The sequence below is a fragment of the Emydura macquarii genome, unplaced genomic scaffold, assembly GCF_026122565.2.
Source record: "Emydura macquarii macquarii isolate MOO-44397 ecotype Brisbane River unplaced genomic scaffold, CSIRO-AGI_Emac_v2 contig_2205, whole genome shotgun sequence".
In the NCBI taxonomy this organism is placed as follows: domain Eukaryota; kingdom Metazoa; phylum Chordata; order Testudines; family Chelidae; genus Emydura; species Emydura macquarii.
In genome coordinates this window covers 4,490,726-4,514,504 of record NW_027132342.1, presented here as the reverse complement: position 1 = coordinate 4,514,504, position 23,779 = coordinate 4,490,726, and the positions used below count along the sequence as shown (strand labels likewise).

General features: G+C 37.5%; 1 protein-coding gene across 1 annotated transcript; it reads right to left on the bottom strand.

Moving 5' to 3' along the window:
* Nucleotides 1-1,689: 1,689 nt before the first annotated feature.
* PYROXD1 (pyridine nucleotide-disulphide oxidoreductase domain 1) lies at nt 1,690-23,397 on the bottom strand. The gene is made up of 11 exons (XM_067559187.1): nt 23,320-23,397; nt 21,695-21,814; nt 18,887-19,015; nt 17,325-17,398; nt 15,943-16,103; nt 14,844-14,944; nt 11,532-11,670; nt 6,941-7,053; nt 5,052-5,174; nt 4,648-4,785; nt 1,690-3,654 (listed from the first exon to the last, which is right to left on the bottom strand). Exons 2-11 carry the CDS (start codon nt 21,764-21,766, stop codon nt 3,406-3,408), a joined length of 1,299 nt encoding a protein of 432 aa, XP_067415288.1. The 5' UTR covers nt 21,767-21,814; nt 23,320-23,397; the 3' UTR covers nt 1,690-3,405.
* Between the last annotated feature and the right edge of the window lie 382 nt (nt 23,398-23,779).

Below are 23,779 nucleotides of genomic sequence, written 5' to 3'. Positions count from 1 at the left end.
GCAGCTACTTTTTAAACAAACTCAAACAGTTAATGAGGAAAGCTTTGGCATGCAGTGCTTCAAAAAGCAGCAACAAATGAATACTTAGCTATTAACTGAGAATCTTAGGTGCATTTTGTATAAATTTGCTTAATGCTAAGTTTTTTGGCCAACTTCATGAAAATTAATTACCAATGCTAGAAATGTGTGCAAGCCCATCAGCAAAATCTTACATTTTTAGCCAATGGGGAAAAAAGAAACAGCTCACATCACTTTAAAATAGGTTAGAGTTGTCTCTGACCTGAGGTCAAACATCCACAACTCTACCACTAGTGTTCAGCTAATACTATGGGAAAATTCTTAATGTCAATGCATTTTTCCAGGAGAGGGCTGGCAGCATTAAGCCTGACCAGAACGGTGATTGGGCTGTACTGGTATGAAAGAGGGACTGATATGCTACAGCATTATTCTCTACAAGCTTCCATTTGTAAGATTGTGGTATGGTTGCTGAAAAGTACATTTGGGTCACTTTGTCGAAGCTAGCTGTTGCAGTGATGTCTGGCTGTAGAACCAGAAACAACAGTTCAGAGGTGTGACCTACCTCTTTCATTTCAATGGATGCTAATCAGATGCTCAGTGATAATTCTCTGAATGCTCACATTTTAACTGCTTATTTAGTGATGAATGGAAAAACCATGTAAAGATTCACAATCTATTGTGAGAAACAGCTTCGTTAGCCATAATAAAAGAGTGGGGGGGGAAAGAGTACCATTACTTTCTTCCCTAAGTGAGAGAGGCTGTAGCAGGTCTGAACTCCCAAAGAACCAAGCTTAAGGAGTCTAGTTAGTCACACAAGCTTCAGGGGAAGCTAACCCCGTGAAGCCCAGCAGAACTGATAGACATGAATATTCAAAGCCCGCAAAGGATGAATGAAGTTCACTGAGCATGGAACATTATATTCTCAACGTCTGCAGTCTCCTGTTAATGGTACTCATGGGAGTGGAGCTTACAATATCACTACCTTCCCTGCCCCACACACCGACTCCTGGGCCTCATCCTTCAACCACTGAAGTCAGCGAGGGTTTTTTGTCATTTGCTTCTTTGGAGTGTGAAGTCCAAGGTTTTGTTGTGGAATTTTTTTTTTTTTTTTTTGTAATAATTGCTGCACAGAAACAGTAGGCAGGTAACGGATCATGCTAAAATGCTGGATCTGGCCTTGGAGCATAACGTGATGGCTCTGAAAAAAAGCTGTTTTTCAAAGTGTGGCTTTTGATCACCTTAACTACCCTTTACTCGCTTACCAAAATTTGATATAGGCTCATATTAACAGTCCATATCAATGGAGAAAATCTTGAAATGAATTTTTAAAAACTAAACTCACCTGTCTCTTCTTCTATTGTGCAGCCTCCCTCCCCCTCCAGCCAAAGAAAAAAAATGTATAGCTGCAATAAGCAAGTAACTTTGTATGCTTAAAAGTAGGTTTAGTAGGAGCAGATAGCAGCTCCCACTGACTTCAACCAGTGCTCAGCATTTTTGAACCAGGCAAAAGCTATTTAGGTGCCAACGTATGAAGCCAAGTCTGTTGTTTGGCACCTACTTTGGAAAATCTTGGCATGTTGTAACACCTGGAAAAGTCTCAAGGTTAGTCCACTCAAGTTTTCAAAACTTACATGCTGCATTTATCTAACAGCTTCTCCAGGCTGTTAAAACTACATTTATCTGCTGCTGATTTGGCCAGGGGAGTGATGACACCTGGTATGTTTGTAGGTTAGTGCTTCATATCAAATAAGCCAACCTCCTAACAAAAGAAGTTAAGTAACATTTCAGCCGTATCTCTTGCAATCATGCTTCCCACACACACCCCTTTCTCTGAACAGCAGGTGTCAGTGATGGAGCATCTGTAATACTGAACTTCCTTGTTTCAATAGTTTTGGCTCAGAGCCTTAGTATAGTTGGGAATAAATGTAACCGTTCAACCACCTAGTTTTCCATTTCAGACCATTTATTTCAAAGAAAGACATCTACCAGTATACCAGAATAGATTTGTACTGCATACCAATTACTTGTTTTGATTCAACTGTTGTTTCTTGTAGTACTACTTGTCAATGTCTGTTAAGAGTAAACCTTAGAATTTCATACATTTCACGCCACTTAACTGAAAGCTTCCCTCTAAGTGGAATTAATTCACTCCTGCCTATTTGTGAATGGTAATGAATTCTACACAATTAGGCTAAAGGAATTTCCTGGGAGACGTTGCAATGAAAATAGCCATCCTGAGTCAGTGGAATGGACTATACCATTAATCAGAGTAATTTTAAAAAGAAAAAATATTGCTTTGGAAAAAATTTCAATATAAAAAAGCAAAGCATCTCATAAAGAAGATACTTAGGAATGGCTTTAAAGTTCCAGGCTCCTTTGAGCACTTACTGTCAAGGGTTAACGGATACTGAAAGCTAGCTGTAGGAAATGCTTGAGATGTAAGCAACCTTACATCACAAAACATGCTACTTGTATAACTTCTAACATACTATGTGCTAGATTGTTATAGTAAATGTATTTTAGTGGCAGAAATAAAACCATGTAATTATTTTGCAGCTCACAATTGTCAATTGTCAATTACCAAAATACAAGTTTTAGGCTTTAATACCTCCACCAACTCCTCCCTGGAAACAATACTATGGGACAGTGCAAGTAAGTCTGAGGGAGAAAAAAAAAAGCCTTAGCAAAAATAAGCTCTCTTTAAAAATCTCTCTTTTAAATGACAGTGTCAGTTATCTGGGAAGAACCTGCATGCACATTTGGATACCAGGAGCCACAAAGAACTTTGTGCATGCTCTGGACTTCCCCTGTGGGAATGGTCTCATGAAAAATTGCATGATGTGACAGCAACCAAGAGTAAGGCTCCTCCAGGGGATCCTGTTAATGCAAGTCTTCCTGCAGGTGATACTGAAAATGCAGGGTGACTGCTACCTCTTTAAGTGCCTTCTATGACAAACCAGCGCAGTACTCCCAACACACTGGAGTTGTTAGTTTAAGAATGACAAGGAATTAAAAGCCAGTTGTCAAACAACGTATCAGTCCAATCAGGTTGCCACAGGTCAAGGTTTACAAGTATTTATGTTACCAAAGTGTGAAAAATTCCTGTTTTAAAAAAAGAACAATAATTCCCAATCTGATTTATGCTAAACCTACACATACCCTTTGCCCTGATATGCTGAAGAATTTTTTTTTTTTTGCGCTGCAGCATTTCAGCACCTCTCTCCCAACACTCAGCTGTTGGCTAGTGCCTGGCAGCACTGGCGCAATATCTTCACTCCAGAATTGCAATTACACCTGGTTACTTGATTTCTGAGGAAATATGTTTTATAAATCACAGCACCGAAAGTCAAAACTTCAAATAAAATCACGGAGAGCCATGTTTTTGTTTCAGTCGAAATAATCCTCAATGTCAATATTTGGATTTAAGAGATCTTCCCCGTATGCTGATAGATCCATCTGATTTAAAATCAAGTTTTCAAAAGTTTCTTCTAAGTCTGTTTCACCAATCAATACAGCTCCCATCATTCGTCCATTCTGCATCACCACTTTGACATATTCTTGCCCTTTGGTACACCTCAACATTAGTTCATGGTCTAAATCCAAACCCTGAGCATTGTACTTTCCCAAAAGCACCACCTAGACACAGGAAAAATGAAAACACTGATTACAAGTGCAACACAATGGTTCAGAATCTTTTTGTTGCTGCAAATGCGATAAACTTTAAAAGCGTTGATGCTAATGGGGAATTCTGCTCTCAGATGTGTGCATATAATCATCATTGGCTTCAGGCAGCATGATCTAGAGCAGAGGATTGGGAGTCGAGAGACACATTCGTCACTCTGCCACCACATCACTATGTGACCTTCCAGCAGTCTGGTAACCATCCTGTGATTTAATTTCCTTATCTGTAAGAGCAATAAATTACTTGTCTTTAAAAAGCACTTTGAGATTTGACCAGAGTGGGTACCGCATTGTGTATATTTGGTAGCAGAATGACTCCACAGAAGTTACAAAATTTAGGATTATGAACCAGATGGCAAAATAAGTTACAGCTTGTCCCCTGTGGAAAACTGAATTTACATCCCTTTTAGATCACAGATTAAACAAGATTGGTGATATAAATCTCAACTCCATGGATATTTTTCCATGACACAAAGACAATCATTTTTTGTTTGTAGGGACAATGTACTTTAAAAAGTTGTCATTGGAACACAACTAATTTCAAGAGTTGAGGTTAGGAGGAATCATCCATTGAGATGCAAAGCATTTAATGAACCAACCACCATGTTGAGCCTGCAGTGAATATAACCATAAAAAGCAACTTAAGGATATGGCTAAGAATGTGTGTGCAAAGATGGAGGATAAATTCACTGTATAAGTTGATTTGTGTTTGTAGCGCCTCTATTCAGTTCCAGTGTTTAGCCTTCAAGGTTAGTATCAATAAAGAAACAATGAATGAAACACTAACAGAATATTATACACAGTACACAATCAGTATCTTTGTCAATATTAACCAACTAAGAAATCATTTGTTTGAGTGACATGATGGTTGGTTTTATAAAATCAAAAGACGCCAATACCACCTAATCAGTGCTTTTAAATATACTATGTTATAATTAGTTTACTTACCTTATAATTGAAAAATTTTGTAACATGAGCAAATAGTTCAAAACTGAAGTCCATGTCAATAGATTCCCCTAAAGAATCAGCTTCAATGCACTTTGCGGCATACCATCCCATCTGCCTAGCTTGGGTCCAAAGCCTCATCTAAAAAATATAAGATAAACAGATACGCTATGTGTAATGAACATATCGTATATATTTAGTAATCTTACCCATCTAGAGATGAGGAATGACTTGGTCTTCAGCAACAAACCATAGGGCACTGATATCAGGTAGAACCACCACACTCTGCTGTGATTTACCGCTTGAATAAACCTCATATATATGTACATTAGATCTACAAAAATACTGTGCTATTTAGCCTTTGGATTAGATTGCTGCTTAGAGCACAACCATGGAAATGTATTCACCTGCTGCCACACTGGACTTGGTTCCCACGATGCGGTGCAGATATCCCCTGCAGCATAGATACCTGCTACTGAAGTGTGCATATGTTTATCCACTTTCAGACCGCCATCTTCACCTAGAGCAAACTAAATATTGGCATGGATCAGTGATGAAGAAAAAAACAGCAAAAGCCATTGAACTGAAATGCCTCAGGAGATTTAAATTCATCCTGGTTAAGTACCCATCTCGTTTACATAGTATTTGTCTTAATGCTGTCCATCATGCCACATGTCTCGGTTACATTCAGCAACTCCATTCAACCAAAGCACGTGCCATTTTAAAACTACATTGACATCTCTTATCCAAGGGGGCAGTTTCCTGGCTGCCATTGGGCAACACAGGCTAAGGTCATTAGCCAAATCTGCGACCTTTAACCCTGCTTTTAATAGGATTACTTATAATAGTCAGACCAGAAACCATCGCTACAAAGCAGCTTGTATAATTAAAACTGTTTTGTTAAAACAGAAAACTCATTAATTTTAATTGAAGAAAATAGGTTCCCAGAGGCACACCACATGAAAGCAGCTTTCCCAACTATGTATGTCCTGGTTAAACATATTTTGCTGAGCTAATAAACTACTTCTCCATATTATATTCAAGTGCTAAATTTAATTTCTCAATATCACTCAATCTCGCCATTCAAACATAAAGACACTCAAAATGGCAAAAATAAATTAGTTAAAAAAGTGGTATGGTTTCTTTTTTTAGAGGCTGCTTGCTCTTTTCCAACTCTGTACTTTAATTCCTGAATTAAAGCCTTCATTCCTGAATACAGCAATACTATTCTGCCACAATCTCATGTATTTTACATTTATTTACAGCAGCATCCCATTTGGATATGAAGGACTAAATTCATCCCTTCTGTAAATTTACTCACTAAATTCATATAATCTGGCCCAACATCAAAAAGTGATGCTATTAGCTATTGCAGCTCCCTGTTTTCAGCTTCACCAAGATCAAACATGTTCAGCACGCTACTTCCCACCTTTTCACACATATGTGCTGTTCATATTCACATAAAAACTCTTTGAACTCAGTTTAAAATTGAGATCAATGCTGTATTTTACAAGTGATCTACACATATTTTTCTTTTAAAGTGAGCTAACTGCCAAGCACCTTATGTAGCATTGGTAAGATGATCATTCACTACTTCTGTGATGCTAAACTTATTTTAACTTGAGATCACCTGAAGTGGAAGCCAGTCAGTTTACACTCCATTGTAACACATCAGTACGCGTTAATTCCATGGTGTTACAGATACCATAGAACCTCAGTGGAGTTTTTTTTGGTAGATGGTGTAGCTCTGCGAGGGTTCTTTAAAAAGTGTATTGATATCCCACAGGGATGTAACAAAGGAGTGCGAGGGACTTCACAAACGAGTCAACATATAGCAGTAATTCACAATTTATATTTCATATCTCAACACTGAACACCAGGTAAGAAACAAAGATATTTTTGTAATATCAGCTGTATGTTTTGCTCAGGGACCAGTGTTTTACAAACACTGTAAACTACGAAAAAACAACAACACTCTTAAGATGGATATAAGTATAGGAAGCAGCACGATCTCATGGTCTGAATATGTGACTATGAGCCAGAAATTCTCAAATTTTAATTCCAGCTTTGATATATTGATTTGTCAACGCCCATAACTCCACAGAAATTCATTTTTTACTGTTAGGCATTTCTAAAGTACTTAATTTCATAGCATCTCCCTCATTTCACAACTGAAACATTTTATCTTAGAAATATAATATAAAACAGTTACCAAAGTACATTTTCTTTTGAAGTTAAAACCAACTTTAATTTGAAAACAAGAAAGTCAATAGTTATATTTAATAGTGACCCTTACATTATTACCATCAAGAAATGGCTGAACATTTGGCACAACTCCAGTTGCACTGACAATGAAATCACAGCCATATATCTTCCCATTGGTTAATTCCATATATACAGGCCACAGCTCTGAAAAAGTGAAAATTCTGACCTGAGAACACAACCAATACAAGTTTTTATTTTAATAAGACATGAAATACACATGGTATAAGAGCTACTGCACTTGCGAACAACCTACCTTATTATTTGAGGCAAAAATAATTCCCACAATTTGCCCACCACTTTTTTTATTTTACACATAGGCCTAGGAGCCTAGACATCAAAGATCAAATCCTTGTTCTGACATTAACTCCTTTTTGGATTTACCCTGCCTCTGTTTCCCCCGCCTCAGCTGTGAAATGGGAATTCTACTACTCACCACTGTGCCCACCTCACTGGGGTGTTCTGTGGATTAGATAATTACGTTTGTAAAGTACTTCGAATATATAGTCTTATATAAATGCTAAGTATTATTATTAAATCCCAGAAATACCCAGAAAATGGTTTATTGAATTAATGCACTAACATTTTAAGATTATTTCATTTTAAGAGACCAACAGGTGTGGAGGAGTGCACAGTTCGGACAGAGACATCCCTTAGGGGAGGATTTATTAAAGGGAATAATCTATAATGTATAGATTAGTATAGATAGAGTATAGGTAGGAAGAAGGGTGACCAGATGTTCCGATTTCATAGGGCCAGTCCCGATATTTGGGGCTTTTTCTTATATAGGCATCTATTACCCCCCAATCCCCTGTCCCGATTTTTCACACTTGCTATCTGGTCACCCTAGTAGGAAGTGAAGCAATACAGTCAAATGGAAAAGAATCCCATTCAATTACATCACATGAAGACAGACAATTAAATATTGAAAATTTTATAAGTGCTTGTATACAAACACTAGAGGTCTAAATACTAAGATGGGTGAACTTAGGTGCCTCATATTAAATGAGGATATTGATAAAATAGGATCTCAAAAAACCTGCAAAAACAACGATAATAAATGGAACATGGTAATACCAGGGTACAAAATATATAGGAATGACAGAGTAGATCATACTGGTGCAGGAGTGGCACTAAATGTGAAAGAAAGCAGAGTCAAACATAGTAAAAATCTTCAATGAATCAAACCGTACCACAGAATCTCTATAGATAGAAATTTCATGCTTGAATAATAAGAGTTTAGCAGTAGGAACATACTACTGACCACCTAATCAGTGATTGTGATGGTCATTGTGAAACGCTCAGGGAGATTAGAGAGGCTACAAGAATAGAAAACCCAGTAATAATGGAGGATTTCAACTATCCCCTTATTGACTGAGAACATGTCACCTCAGACACAGGACATAGAGATAACATTTTTAGATTCCATTAATAACTGCTTCTTGGAGCAGCTAGTCCTGGAACCCACAAGGGGAGAGGCAATACCAGTCATAAGTAGAGCACAGGATCAGGGCCAAGAGGTGAATATAGCTGAACCACTTGGTTACAGCAACCATAGTGTAATTAAATGTAACATCCTTTTAGGAGGGAAAAACAACAAAGAAATCAACCACATTTAATTTCTAAAAGGGGAACAGCCCCAACACGAGGAAGCTAAGACCATGTCTACAGCGGCACAACTGTACTGATGTAGATGTGCCACTGTCAGTTCTCTTGTGTAGCCTCTCTATGCTGATGGGAGAGAGCTCTCCCGTCAACATAATTAAACCTTCCCCAACAAATGGTGGTAGCTATGTCGGCAGCAGAAACTCTCTCGCCGACATAGCACTGTCCACACCGGCACTTCACACCCCTGAGCAACGTAAGTTATACTAACAAAAGTGGTAGTGTAGACATAGCCTAATTAAATGGAAATTAAAAGGAACAGTCACAAGAGTGAAAGACCTGAAAGCTGCATGGAAACTGTAGAGGCTCAAAATAAATGTATACCCCCAATTAAAAACAATTAAAACAAAAAACAGTAAGACCGAAAAAAAAAATGCTACCATGGCTAAACAGCAGAGTAAAAGAGACAAAAGGCAAAAAGGCATTCTTTAAAAATTGAAGTAAAATCCTATTGGGGAAAATAGAAAGGAGCATAAACTTTAGCAAGACAAGTGTAAAAGAATAGCCAGGCAGGCCAAAAAAAGAATTCGAAGAGCAACTAGCAAAAGACACTAAAATTAACAACAATTTTTTTTAAAGCAACCAGAAGCAGAAAGACTACTAAACAATTAGTGGGACCACTGGATGATCAAGATGCTAGAAGTGCACTCAAGGAAGACAAGGCAATTATGGAGAAGCTAACTGAATTCTTTGTATTGGTCTTCACTGCAGCAGTTATGAAGGAGAGCCCTACACCTGAGCCATTCCTTTTAGCCGACAAATCTGAGGAACTGTCCCAGATGGAGGTGTAAACAGAGGTAGTTTTGGAACAAACTGATCAATTAAACAAGAAGAAGTCAGGCCAGATGGTATTCACCCAAGTGTTCTGAAGAAACTCAAACATGAAATTCCAGAACTACTGTCACCTATCACTTAAATCAGCCTCTGTACCAGATGAGTGAAGGATAGCTAATGGAATGCCAGACAAACTGTTCGAAACTATAGCAAAGAACAGAATTATCAGACACACAGATGAACATGATATGCTGGGGAAGAGTCAGCATGGTTCTTGTAAAGAGAAATCATGCCCAACCAATCTATTAGAATTTTTTGAGGGTGTCAAGAAACATGTAGATAAGGGTGATCCAATTGATATAGTGTACTTGGACATTCAGAAAGCCTTTGACAAGATCCAACACTAAAGCCTGTTAAGCAAATGAGGCAATCATGGGATAAAAAGGAAGGTGCTCTCATGAACCAGTAACTGGTTGAAAGATAGGAAACAAAGAGTAGGAAAAAATGGTCAGTTTTCACAATGGAAAGTGGTAAATAGCGGAGTCCCACAAGGATCTGTCCTGAGACCCATGCACTTCAACATATTCATAAATCATCTGGAAAAGTAAACAGTGAGGTGGCAATGTTTGCAGACGATACAAAATTACTCAAGGTAGTTAAGTCCAAAGCTGACTGCAAAGAGTTATGAAGCAATCTTACAAAACTGGGTGACTGGGCAAAATAATGGCAGATAAAATTCAATGTCGATTAAGTGCAAAGTAATGCTGTTGGAAAACATAATTCCAACTCTACATAAAAAATAATGGGGTCTAAATTACCTGATACCACTCAAGAAAGAGATCTTGTGGTCATCATGGATAATTCTCTGAAAACATCCACTCAATGTGCCAGAACAGGGAAGAAAGCTAACAAAATGTTAAGAACCATTAGGAAAGGGATAGACAGTAAGACAGTAAATATCATAATGCCACTATATAAATCCATGGTACGCCAACACAGTGAATACTACATACAGTTCTGGTCACCCCATCTTAAAAAAGATATATTAGAATTAGAAAAGGTACAGAGAAGGGCAACAAAAATGTTTAGGAGTATGAAATAGCTTCCACATAAGGAGATATTAAAAAGACTGCAACTGTTCAGCTCAGAAAAGAGAAGACTAAGGAGGGATATGACAGAGGTCTATGAAATCATGAATAGTGTGAAAAAAGTGAAAAAGGAAGTGTAATTTACCCTTTAACATAACACAAGAACCCAGAGTCACCCAATGACATTAATAGGCAGCAGATTTACAACAAACTTAAAGAAGTACTTCTTCACATAACACAGAGTCAACCTTTGGTACTCATTGTCTGAGGAGGTTGTGAAGGCCAAAAATTAACTGGGTTCAATGAAGAATTAGATAAGTTCATGAAGGATAGGTCCATTAATGGTATTAGCCAAGATGCTCAAGGATGCAACCCCATGCTCTGGGTATCCCTAAATTGCTCACTGCCAGAAGCTGGGACTGGATGACAGGATGGATCACTCACTAATTGCCCTGTTCTGTTCATTCCCTCTGAAGCATCTAGCCACTGTTGGAAGACAGGATACTGGGCTAGATGGACCATTAATCTGACCCAGTATAACCATTCTTATGTTCTTATAAAATTCTAATGGGAATCATCTGTGTAGGATGAAAAGTTAAAACTGGAACTAGGAGATGATCTTAGTCAATTCCCCTACCATCTCAGGATTTGTCCTTTACATATTCTCTCAGGCTTTGTTTAATCTAATTTGAGGGAACAAGAGATGAGGCTTCCACCACTTCCTTTAAGAAACTATTCAACAGGTCAGATGAAAACACATTCAAATAAGGCTAGTGAATGAGGATTTTTTTTCTGTTTTTTTTCCTGATAACAGGTATGTGCCTTTATTTGACTGTCCCCATTATTAGCACATTGTCCTGTTGATTCTAGTGGGCTTCAGTCAGGGCATATCTATTTGCTGGATTGGAGCCCACAGGTCAGATCCTCAGTTGGTGTACATTTTCATAGCTTCATTTACTTAATGGAGCAATGATAATTTACAGGAACAAATGATCTGTCCCTATCTATTTATTTGTTTCAAAACAAAAATATACAAATATACTGTACTTCTGCTGGACTTGTATATTCAAGGTATATTGTTTCTTGTGTGATATTTACCTTCAGCTGGTTGTGCATTATGCGTATCTGAATTATCTTTAGGAAATGACAAGGAGGTCTTCTGCAGCTGCTTGAATTCTTGCTGAAGGTATATTTTCTTTATTTCACACAGTGTTTCAATATGAACTTTGTGCGAAAACTAAATAAAAAAACTGATAGTTGCAATAAATATAATAATAGCAATAACAATACAATCATACATGCTTGGAAAACTTTCCCCTGAATTAAATATTAGTAAGGTGAAAAAGAATGTCCCAAATGTTAAAATCTGACACATTAGTTGAATCTCTTTTGTTACTACCTTTTGATCTTACCTGCTTTCTTATCATTTCCTTTATCACAGAGTTTTAACCAAAACAGTCTTAATGTGCTAATGACATGCTCAACTGACACTGAATTGTCTAGAGAAGAGTGCAGATCTATTAAAAATTGATAAATCTGAATTCACTATCCTGTCTTTCAGGATTTCAAATCCACAATTTTCCATTAAATGAACTGCGCCAACCTCTTAAGACAACATGTAGATTTGGGTTTGTTAAGTTCTTTCCTTCTCTCTTAGGTTTCATCAGCCACATTTCAATTTATTTCTGTTCTGAGCTCAATCTATGACTAATATTTGGGATCAGTCATGTTCATCATGGACAGGTGCCATAGTTTTTTGGAATCATTTTGTGATTAAGTCATTGAGCAGTTCTCATTCTTTGATACTGATTACAGCAAACCAAATGTCCACAGACTGAACCAGTAGCATCACCAGTCTCTAATCTGTCAAATCTCTGAAATGTCCTTCAATTGCTTTTGTAATTTTAGTGCCTCTCTGCATGCTATGTTTTGATCATAATCTTCCTCATGCTCTTTTGTTGAGCTACAGTGGCATCAAAATAATTGATCCATGTTCTGCTCTTCTATGTCAACTGATAAAGTTTCATTCAATGGCACATTTGATCCTGAAGAATCTGAAGAAACCAATTTTCAGTACTTTGTGAGATAAGCCCAAATCCTTTCATTCTTGCTACATAACAACTTGATCATGTTTACATGTTACTTTAGAAGAATTATCAATTCACATTACTTCAGTTCATTCAATTGGTTGCTTTCTTCCACTTCCTTCAACTTTAATGTTTAGTGATAAGGTCAACATACCTAATCAATCACTTATCTATATTATAGACAAGCTTTCACATTTATTACAGTTAGAATAATGAACACTGACCTAGTCAAACGGACACTGTGAAAACTGAAAGCGAAGAGCTAGTCAGTTTCATGTAGAACCACATACCCTGCTCCTCCAGAAATTTCTACATTCTAGGAAGCCAAACCTTCCCACCTCCCTCAACACATTTCACAACTCCACCAATTTCCTCCCTTCAATATCCAGTGACAATTGATTCCAGCTATTAGCCCTCGCATGTTGTGGAAAAAGGAAGTTGACCGTCTACACCAGTATTGTCATCACTGTTATATAATTGCACTAAATATTGTACAAAATATGTCTTGTATGGAGGCATTTGAAAAGTTACAATCTGCTAAGTATTATTATCCTGTCGAAATGTGTGTATCACTACTGTGTATGAAGTATTACTGAATGCTTGCTGCTAAACATGTTGTGTTTCTGGGTAACACCCACAAGACAGACTTACATCAAGACTAGCCAACCATGTATAGATGAGCCATTAAGGAGAATCAGCTCTTCCAGTGGCCATCCCGGAGACGCCTCAGAGAGCATATGGACAATGGAGGCCCAGTGACTCAGCTGCGCATGTAGAACACACTTTCCACGATTGAGACAGTAACTTTCTCCAGTTAATACGCCCAGTCCATAGGCATGGACTGTGACATCACCTCCTTGCTTCTTTCATGCTCCACCTCTTTGGACTGAGATTTCTAACAAAAGGGGCTTCGAACAATGAACTGAGAACTTTGGATGTACCAGAGAGACTTATTACAAACTGGCAGATTTAACATCACTGCTTTTATCCTGATCTACAGACTCTGAAATCAACTGTAATGTATATGATTCACTTTAACCATTTAATAACTCTCTTCCCTTTTTATATACTAATAAACCTTTAGTTTTAGTTCACTAAGGACAGGCGACCAGTGTGGCTTTTTGGATAAAAGATCTGAGGTATACTCTGACCTGAGTGAGTGGCTGGCTCTCTGGAACTGGAAGAACCTAATATATGTGTCTTCTGGTTTTAATAATAATTTATCACAGAAGTCTGGTTTGTCTGGATGGTTCATGAGGGGCTAGAGGACCTGGAGGGCACCGTCTGTAGCTTCACAATATCTAGTATAGTATTTTGAAAGCACACTTTTGTTATTGGCTTGGTGAAATCTTATGATAGAGTATGCCACCAGACTGGGGTACATGCCCTGTATTCTGGCAATCTGACCTGAGACTGGCACTCTTGTCCTATACCAGGCAGCATGACAAGTCCCTCTTTTCAAACGCCAAAGACTCCCAACCATTCCCATCCCTCTTCCCCTCTCAGCTTCTGGCTAATGGGCACATCAAGGTTGTCGCTATGCCCCTCAGGAAATAATAACTAATAAATAAATAATTTATTAGTTATTCTTTCCTGAGGGGCATAGCGACAACCTTGATGTGCCCATTACTTTCTTTTTAACTTTTTAGAATAATTAATTTTTTTTATTCAAAATTTAAATTTGAGCCTAATATTTCTAGTATAAAAATCTTCCAGATTCATTATATTCAAATTAATATTTCAGAGTGACAGAAAAGTTCAAAAATTAAAATCTGATAAAAACATTGAAATGCCCACTGAGCTGATTTTTGTTTGTTTTTTCAAACAAAGGAAGGTCCCCACAACCCTACTTCCAGGATTTTTTAAAATTTATTTATACTGTGTTTCATTAAAAAAGGAACACTAACATCTGCAGTGATAAGTGACTGTTGTGCCCTATACATTTGGGTGAGTTTTATTATCCTCCCTCTCTGAGATTAAACTTTATTTGAAGCAGCTGAAGTTAGAGAGTATGCAAATAGCTAATGATGCTCTTTATTAAAACTAAATCCCACAGAAATGTGGAAACAAACATTTGGGCTTGTATCTGAATATGAAGACACAAAAGCAAAGCAGTTGATCCAATTCTCACACCAGTGAAAGTCAGAAGTACTCCACTGAAGTTACTGGATTTACAAATGTAAATTTGATGTAGGAGGAGAATTAGTTCATGTGTTTTCTGGTTTTACTCCTAGAAACACTGTGTGGCATTGTACTGTCAGTGCATTCCCACATACCTAAACTAGCATCAAAACAAATATAGGTAGGATGAAGTCAGCCTTACCTCTTTAGTTCCTTTAAGTTGTAAGCCCTCATGCCAATCAGGGCCTAAGGCACTGCCAAGTTTGTCAATTGCTGCCACACTTCCTTCTTCCTTCTTGCTTCCTGAAGTCAAAGATGTGGAGAATATCAGACTCAACATATACATTGTACGAAGGCATTAAATACCATTATACAATTCTCACAACTCCAAAGGATTCTCAACTAAGAGAGAAGTGTGACCTTGTGATTGGAGAGGAAGATAACAATATGCTAAAATGGAAGGTAATATGGAGTCAACACATTCTACTACTTCTCAAACACATCATACTTCAGGATTATAATATTATTTTATATCCTTAACACCACCTTTCATCCTTCCACACCATATCTACCATTCACATGCAATCACACACAGAGTAAAAAGTAACCACTCTGTGAAAGCAACACAGCAACAGTATAACAGATTAAAGGAGCTGTACCAGCAGACCCTTACTCGTGAATCACACTACTCATATGAATAAGAACTGCAGGTCCTCGTTGTAACACAGGAAGAAATATTATTATCTAAATTAAAACAGCCAGGGGAATCTTAAGAAGTGTCGTCTAGTCTTATAAAAAGCATCATGAGATCTTTAATGACCACAAGTAGCTAGAAATTTTAGTTGTGTGTCTTATCCAAAAGAAATTGTATTGAATAGTAGCATGTCCTAACACCCTTCAGGAGCATTAGTTTAGTACTGACTAAGAGGGTAGAGTGCTTCCCACTGAAAACTACCAATATTACTTGCTGCAGCACTTAGGCAATTATATAATATGCAACATCATCAAATACAGATAGCGATACATGCATACATACCAGTATATAAATTAAATAATCTTTAGAGGTCTATAGTAAACAATATATGGAAATTAATAGTTTATTTTAGCAGTATGATAATTAAAATTTTTATGCTTTTTTTAAAAGGAGGGAATATTACTTAAAACAGTGAAGCTTTTCTAAACATTATTAATTTGGCTTATCTCAGGTTTACATATGATTTTGGATGTTGGTGTAAATTCAAGTGGAAACTGAGGTGCTAATATACGAAAGCAAAGAATGTATATTACTGCTCACACAGTACCTTCTGTTGTATATTTGGTTCTTTTACATATAATTGCAGTCTCTAGTTTCTCGGCAGTTAGCTTTGGAATAAGAAATTCAGCTGCTCCCGCATCAAAGAAAGTATTCCCAATGGCTTTGTCTTTGATGGCCCAAATCACTTCACATCCTTCAATTTCATACCTGGAAAGCACATTTCAACAATGGATAAAATGATGGGTTGCCACAGAGGAAATCTTTGTTTAATGAGTGATCTACATTAAAGGAGGGCAGGAGCTTACATTCCTAAAGCTAGAAACAAAATTAATGCCTCGCTGGTGAAATAAGAAGAAGTTGTATGCATCATACTTTCATGCCCTTTAGTGTGGAGATTACCAGGTTGTCCCCCTTCTCATGAGACAAATCTACATCACATACAGTACCAAATGTTCTGCATTTGCACCATGTGTAAGTTTCCGAGATCCACGAAACCAAGGATTATAAAATTTCCTAAACCATGCCTGTCAGCTCTAGTTCTTCTCAAGAGATTGCTTCTAATCTACTCCATATGGAGCACAACCTCCAGGGAATTTAAGAAAGAACCAAGAAAGATGAGGCAATTTATGGTCCATTTTTTGGCCTCACAGTCCATTTGGATTACCTACAGATTGTCTCCCCACATTTGGATTCCAAGATCTAGGCACTAATGGATCCAAGACCCGATAGCGTCATGACAAGATTCCTCCCCGCAACCTGATCACATCCACTAGAGTACCTAAGGAAACTCTATACCCAATGAGAGAAAAACCACAAGCAAGGCTGTCCTGGGCCCTTCAATTTGGTGATCCCTGAAGCATCCCCACCACTTTAACCTCAATTCAGAGTAGCGGGCAAATGTCCCTCCAGCATATTAGCCTCATTCCAACACCAGTCTTGCTATAAAAAGGACTTCAGAGGAAGGTGTACGAACCCCACAATAGGCAGATGAGGGACAATCTGCCCCGTATTCCCACATTAGGTCTCATTCTAATCTCTAATAGTTAGAGAATAATTTATACCCTACAGCACGAGCTTTAACATCCCTTCCAATATCTTTTACATTACTGTAACTCTGAATGTTGTTATCCACATATATTTCCAATCCCTTTTTTAATCTTGCTAAATCTTTGACCTCAATGATTTCCTGTGGTGATTCCTGTGATTTCCGCAGTCTAATTAAATGTTATGTGAAAAAATATTTTCTTTTATCAATGCCCTTAGTAAATATAAACAAATAATAATTAAAACTTGATTATAAAACTATAAAATAAAACCTGAGATAACACACACTAGATTTGCAGCTCAGTTTTTATTCTAGTCTTTATTCTTTGTTCTAGTCTTTATTTGCACACATTTCTCTATAACTTAAGAAAATAATTTACTTACACTAATTCGAGCGCAATGCCACCATTTCCCACAACTGCTATTCTTTTAGCTTTAGCCAAATGGTTCTGAAATGCCTATATTTAAAACAAAAAGGGCATCTTACAATATTTTAATCACTCAAACTTGATCAATTTACATAATTTAATACTCAAAATAATATTCAAATTCTCAGATGTGCAATTTTAATAAATATATATTATTAAGAATGATCATGTCTAATTATGTTAAGGCATTTTACTGACATTATTTAAGACTCTATAGCTCTGTTACGATACCACAGCATGGCATTACTGTATTGCTTTTATAGATAAACAAACTGAAGCAGGGAAAGATAAGTGACTAAATGGCGGAGCCTGTAATAGAATCCAGGAGTCTTTCCTTTGCCCTAACCCCTAAAGAACATTTAACTATATTATAAAATATGGAAAGAAAAGCCAATATTTAAATCATGTTCTGTTTATTTGAGTCCAATTTTATTTCATTCAGTATCTTGTAAAAAGTCAAAATAGACCAGGATAAGGAAACTGTTTTGTATTTTTAACATTTATAACAATATGGTTCTTAGATTTGCCACAGACTGTTTTGTTTGCATGGAAAACATTTTGAAAAAGAAAATTAAGTACCTGAATTACATAATTTAGGAGCAAGAGATGCTGTTATGCAAGTAACAAAAAATACCAGACACTATTTTGTATCATAATATCATCACTTGGGACGCTGTATTTTAAACAAAAATCTGCAACCACTGGGACTGAATAGCTCATGACACCAAAAGCTTTTAAATTCTAAACTACTGATTTGAATCTGGTTCAGATTAGCAGTGACCAAGAGTCATGACAGTCTGATGATGGTTTGAGAGTTTATGAAAAATGAGCTGTTGGTCTCCATCCAGGACCACATGGATCAATGTACACAACACAACTGACCATTCTTGTGGTTAGTCACAATACAGAAACCAAAAATTGAGTGGCTCTGAAAACAACCTCTTCTTCCTAGAGGTTGTCTTTCTGGGTTTGTCTTCACTAGCCTTCTTTAACTCAAGATAATGGATAGCCAATTTCTTTACAAAAACAAATTTGTAGGCTAGGTCAAATGCGTGAGGTGTCCACACAAGCATTTACAAATTTGCTGAGTACCTCAAGTTAATTGGCAAACACTGAACTTGAGCTAAAAATGTATGGTGTAGACATACCTATACTGTAGTAGGCAGGACAATATGAAGAGGCTTGCTGCTTATGCTGTATGTTTTCAATCTGGCACCTGTCACCAGCACAAAATAAACCACTAATTTGCTTATTCTGAAGGTTCTCATGATGAGAACCCTCTCTTATCCATACATGAGTTGTTTCTGATAATATCTTGTTTTTTAAAATGGCATTTCAGAGCTACTTCTCTGCTCCTAAAAATGTACAATTGTTTCTATTATTTATTTCTGGTATTAGAATACATGTTGTTTGTCCATTTCATTCCACAATCATTTTTATATTTCACTGTGACTAACCACATGTTCTTGAGTAGGATGCAAAATGCCACCATGTTTATGAACCACAAAAATATGTTACCTGAACACTGTCAGTATCGCGGATTCCTAATACAAATGGGTTTCCTTCAAAAATTAACTTAGGTTTTGCTCCTGCGCATAGACAAAGTTTTTCATATATACACTGCGTGCCATCGTCTGTGAAAAATTTCTGTTAAAATATTAAAAAAGAAAACCATCTAGGTCAACTAAGAAAACCCAGTAAAAAAATAACAGTATTTTGTTGGTATCAAAAGCTATAACTGGCTATGCGAAAAATAAAAATATTAAGCAAGCCCTCTCTCTCTCTAACTGATTAAATATCTAGCTGTTTATACTATGTTCACCACAGTGCTATGTGAGTACCTGAATCAGTAAAATGGAAACTGCATATAGTAAACGCAACAAGATTACAAGACAAAATATAAAACTCGCCTCTTGGTGGCACTCTGTATTTCATTTTGGTGTTGAAGGAAGAGTTTGTTTTGCGCATTAGACTGTTTTTTACTAGCTTGTATATCATGGCCAAACCTACATTGCTTTACTAGTCCACATGCTATTTTATAACAGAGATTACTTTTGTATTTCGGAGGCTGGAAGGCTGTGATTAATTCACATGTATGAACACAGAATTCTGTTGGGCCATCTGGGGGTATAAATAGTTGCTCTGGGGGATCTAGGTTCAAAATCATTTTCCCCCCCCAGGTATATCAAAGAATGTAAATGCCATGGATGTAACTCTACATACTGCCACATCTGGTCACCATGTGTCTGATCCAAAGCTCATTAAGGTCAATGTAAAGGCTACCATTGACTTCAATAGGTATTGGATCAGATTCTAAAAGAGCAGCATTGTCAGTTTCTGGACGAAGGCAAATCAAGCTGCAGCATGGAACATTTAAAATGTAACATGTGGTGAGCTTATTTGCTGTTCTTCACCTCAGATAATGGCTACATTACAATGGTTCTGTACATCTTGTAGAGAGCTCAAAAAGGGCTTTGGGATCCTTTGAGATGAAAAATGATGTACACATGCAATATGGTTGTGACTTTCTGGGGATTACCCAGACCAGTAAAAGGATCTGTCACCACCTGCCTTGTAATCTTGAGTGCCTAAATGCTAAACTGCTTGGGCTCAGAGCCCTGACACCAATAGACAACTCACAAGCATAAAGGTCTCACCCTGGCTTCCAACTGCCTTGTTACTTCTTGTTACTTCTGAATCACCCCAAATCTGCCTACCTCAAGCTCTTAGCTACCAGACAGTCAGACACTTCCCCTCTAGTTTGTCACCCCCGAAGGTGTGAAAACAGCCCCCCATTATTAGTTCACTTTGGCATATATACTCCACAGAGTTTGCACACCAGAGACCTGTTGGGGTAAATATAAACAAAAAGTTTATTTAATAGAAAAACCACAGATTCAAAGATAAAATAGTAAGGAAAAGCAATCATATACAAGATACATAGAAAATAAGCATAAAGACACAATTCAGGCTTTGCACTTCCATATTAGATAAACTCCCTTTTCTAATAAAAGTTACCTATTGTCAGTGAACAGTTTCCCAGAGTGCCCCCTAGCCCAAGGATGCGGGATCCAGGACGCACAGATAGATCCCTTTCTTTGAAACTGTGCTAATTAAGAATTCGGGAAGGATGGATTTGGGGAGACTGGACCAGAAGGGCTACCCTATAAGGAATAACTAGGCTGGTGGAAGTGAGGATGAGACTTTTATACCTGTGGGCCGGCTACTGGCGTCAGGGTTCTGAGCAGGGCCCAAGCATAATTTTTTGGGGCCCAGTACAAACTTGTAACACGGGCCTCCTCCCACACACATACCCATAGGGGTTGCAGCCTGGGCCGGGTCCCCCAGGGCCTCCGGGCCCCAGTAAAGTGTACCCTTTGTCCTCCCCATGTGGGGGCCCTGGTTCTGAGCCATAGCAGCATAGCACTAAGACCACCCAAGGTTACAAGGCAGAGGTTACAGAACCCCTTACTGGCCATCCTAGGTGACATCCCTACAGCAAAACAAAAACCACAACATACAAATAAAGCACACATACAACTGTCTTAGTAATGTATTATACCTGACAGCATACATCAGCATAACAGTTATAGAATACGAACAAAACAGTGTATTACCTTACTCTTAAGTACAGTGAATTCATTAGAGGTATACCTGTTACATATACTAAAAGCAAGAACACAGACTTGGCTCTGAAGTGAGTAAAAAAATAATGAGATGAAAAACAAAGCCTTCCAATTTTACTCCGTAAGTAAGATACTGAACAAGGATTAGCGAGACTGTGCATACTGCTACTATTTTTGCTGCAGAATGGGGGAAAAAAGGAATTTATTTATTTATTTTGAGAATTAAAAAAGTGTATATTTATTATAAAAATTTTTAAAGTTAATACTATTTTTGGTTTCTCTTTGGCAATAAGCCAAGTTAGTGTTCACAGAAATCTCTGAGTAATGACTTAAGAAATTTTCAGGAGTCTTAGTTCTACTATATCTGGTTTCATAATAAATCTCTTTGCTACACTGCTCTAAAGAGCCATATAATATATTACAAGAGTCATGAGTCTTGATCTAACCTTCCTAATCACAGAATTTTTCTAATGACGTCTGACCTATGATTGCTTTTTACCCCATTGCCCACATTTCTGCTAAAAGTGGACTATAAGAGAACTGAGACATTTCTCTTCTGTTCTAAATCTTAGTAAATTAATTTAAATCATTAGAAATTCAGTTTTCATAATATATTTCAATTTTTAAAATGATCTCTTCTTAAACCTATTCACTTTCAGGATCCATAAAAAATCAGATACACACAAAAAAGTTCTCTTACATTCTCCTGACTTTTCAACTCTTTCACTCCAGACTCTATAACTTTAATGTTGGGATACTGTTTTTGTAACATAGTGCTTGGTTGTTCTTCAACATCAAATTCCTCTAGTGTTTTGGAAACCTATGGTTTAAAAAAAGAAAAGAGAGAGAGAAATCATTTATGTTTTTAAATTTTTTCCTCTTTTATTAAGTTTTTAACCAAACCTATTGCATGGAAAATAGATGATATTCACTCCCGGTCCATAAACTTAAAGCACCAAGCCTACAGCAAATTCTTTCAAGCAAGTTAGAAAGTTGCTGCTAAAATTAAGCATTTAGATACATAATCTGTTAATGGATATTCCTGGGAAAGGCTCTCAGCAGTACATGTTACCACTCTAATTGGAGCTTGGACTTCTAAATCCCTATCTTGAGAAATTTAAAATTAGACTAGATTAAGCAGCTGAGATTATACATACAATAGTGCAAAATACTATATTTGCCCCTGGAGTGATTGGACAATAAAATAAGTCTTTTCCATATCTACTTTCTGTTATTGTAAGTGGGGCTGGTAGCATCATCTATTATTAAGGTAGACCTACACTTTCCATTATAAGACTGTTTCCAGTTGCTTATAACTTTGCAAACTAAATTCACTTGGGCTGCAGTGTTCTATACTGAGTGTCTGTTTCAGCCTAAATTTTTTTGGAAAATTTTAGCCACCACAGTTCAATCATTTTTGAGAACAAGGCTAGAAAAAAAATACACAGTTTTTGCCCACATTAAAAAATTCTGGTGACTTTTTCTTTGAACCAATCTATAATCCCTATGTTGTGAGCAGGGACTTGAAATTTGGTAGGGGGATGGCCTTTGTATCAGGGATATGCCTTTTGCTGTTCCTGTGAAGATATGCCCAAATCTTACCAAGTGGTAAATGTCAATGGAAAATCTCAGTTCATACATGCTCAGGAGAGACTTCTTAGAGATTCACAGCTAAAATCTCTGAAGATTCCATCCTCACTGAGCATGCTTGACCCTTTCACAGCTGCTAGTGCAGACTGGCCTACACACATGCCATCTCCACACAGCAACTGAGCATGATCCATCCTCTCACAGCTACTCTATGTGACTGGACTCTGCATAAACCATCCCCACAAAGCAAATGAGTGTGCGCCAGCCCGTGGCTACAGGAGTGAAGTCAGACTTTCCTTGTAATGACGACTCCAAGTTGGGGTGTGCACTGTCTCTCTTGTTGGCACCTAGGCAAGTGTGGAGGATGAAGCTGTCTGATTCAAATGCAGAGAAGGCAAAAGCCAAACTGGGGGGGCTGGGAAAGTAGTAGATTGGGACAAGGAGTCTGGTGAGACTGGAACTGGAGGAGCACAGGGGAGAGAAACTGGAACTGTCTGGGCAGGGAAAGGGAACCACGACGGGGGAATGGATACTGGGAGTTTGAGAGGAAAAAGCTAGAACTGGTTGGATGAGGAGACTGAGACTGGGAGCTAGGGAAAGAAAGGAAAAGAGGAAGAGACTGAGACCATATGCATAAGCATTTGCAGGGTCAGGCCCTAATTATCTCTACTGAGTAAATGCTTTAGTAACTTTTATGGATGCTTACACATGCAGAAAAAATTAAGTCTTTCTTACCTGTTTGAAATTTGTTACCGCTTTTATAACTGGAGACGCTGTTACTAAGAGAATATCTTCTAAAGGAAATTCCGTAGCCAGCTTGTAAAGAAAGAGAGAGCATGATGAGTGAACATAGCTGTCAGTGGAATTTGTCTTTAAGTCAGACAATAATAGTACTAAAAAAAAAAAGTTAAAGTATTAATGATTTTAGTCTTGTAAAACCCCGGAGACATAGGCAAATATTACCTCCATTTTACAGAAGGGTAAACTTGGTTCAGGTAATCTAGAGAATCAGTGGAAGTGAACCTGACTCCCAGGTCCAGGGCTTTAACTGATTTATTTACAGACATTTCCATAAGACTCATATCATGGCACAAATGCCTAACCATAAAATGATCCTTCCTACCATCATAATAGCCAAACTGGGAGGTGTAGAGTCACACTAACTTGGACTGGAGAACCCGTATGCCTGGAGGTC

Bases quoted from the DNA above. Each gene is read 5' to 3' on its own strand.
- PYROXD1 (XM_067559187.1), bottom strand. From the start codon at position 21,766: ATGTTACAAAAACAGTATCCCAACATTAAAGTTATAGAGTCTGGAGTG. The intron at 7,054-11,531 runs GTAAATATCACA...TCACTTTTTCAG, and splicing joins TAATGCACAACCAGCTGAAG to AGCTGTGGCCTGTATATATG. The intron at 5,175-6,940 runs GTAAGGGTCACT...GCCAATATTTAG, and splicing joins CATTTCTTGATGGTAATAAT to TTTGCTCTAGGTGAAGATGG.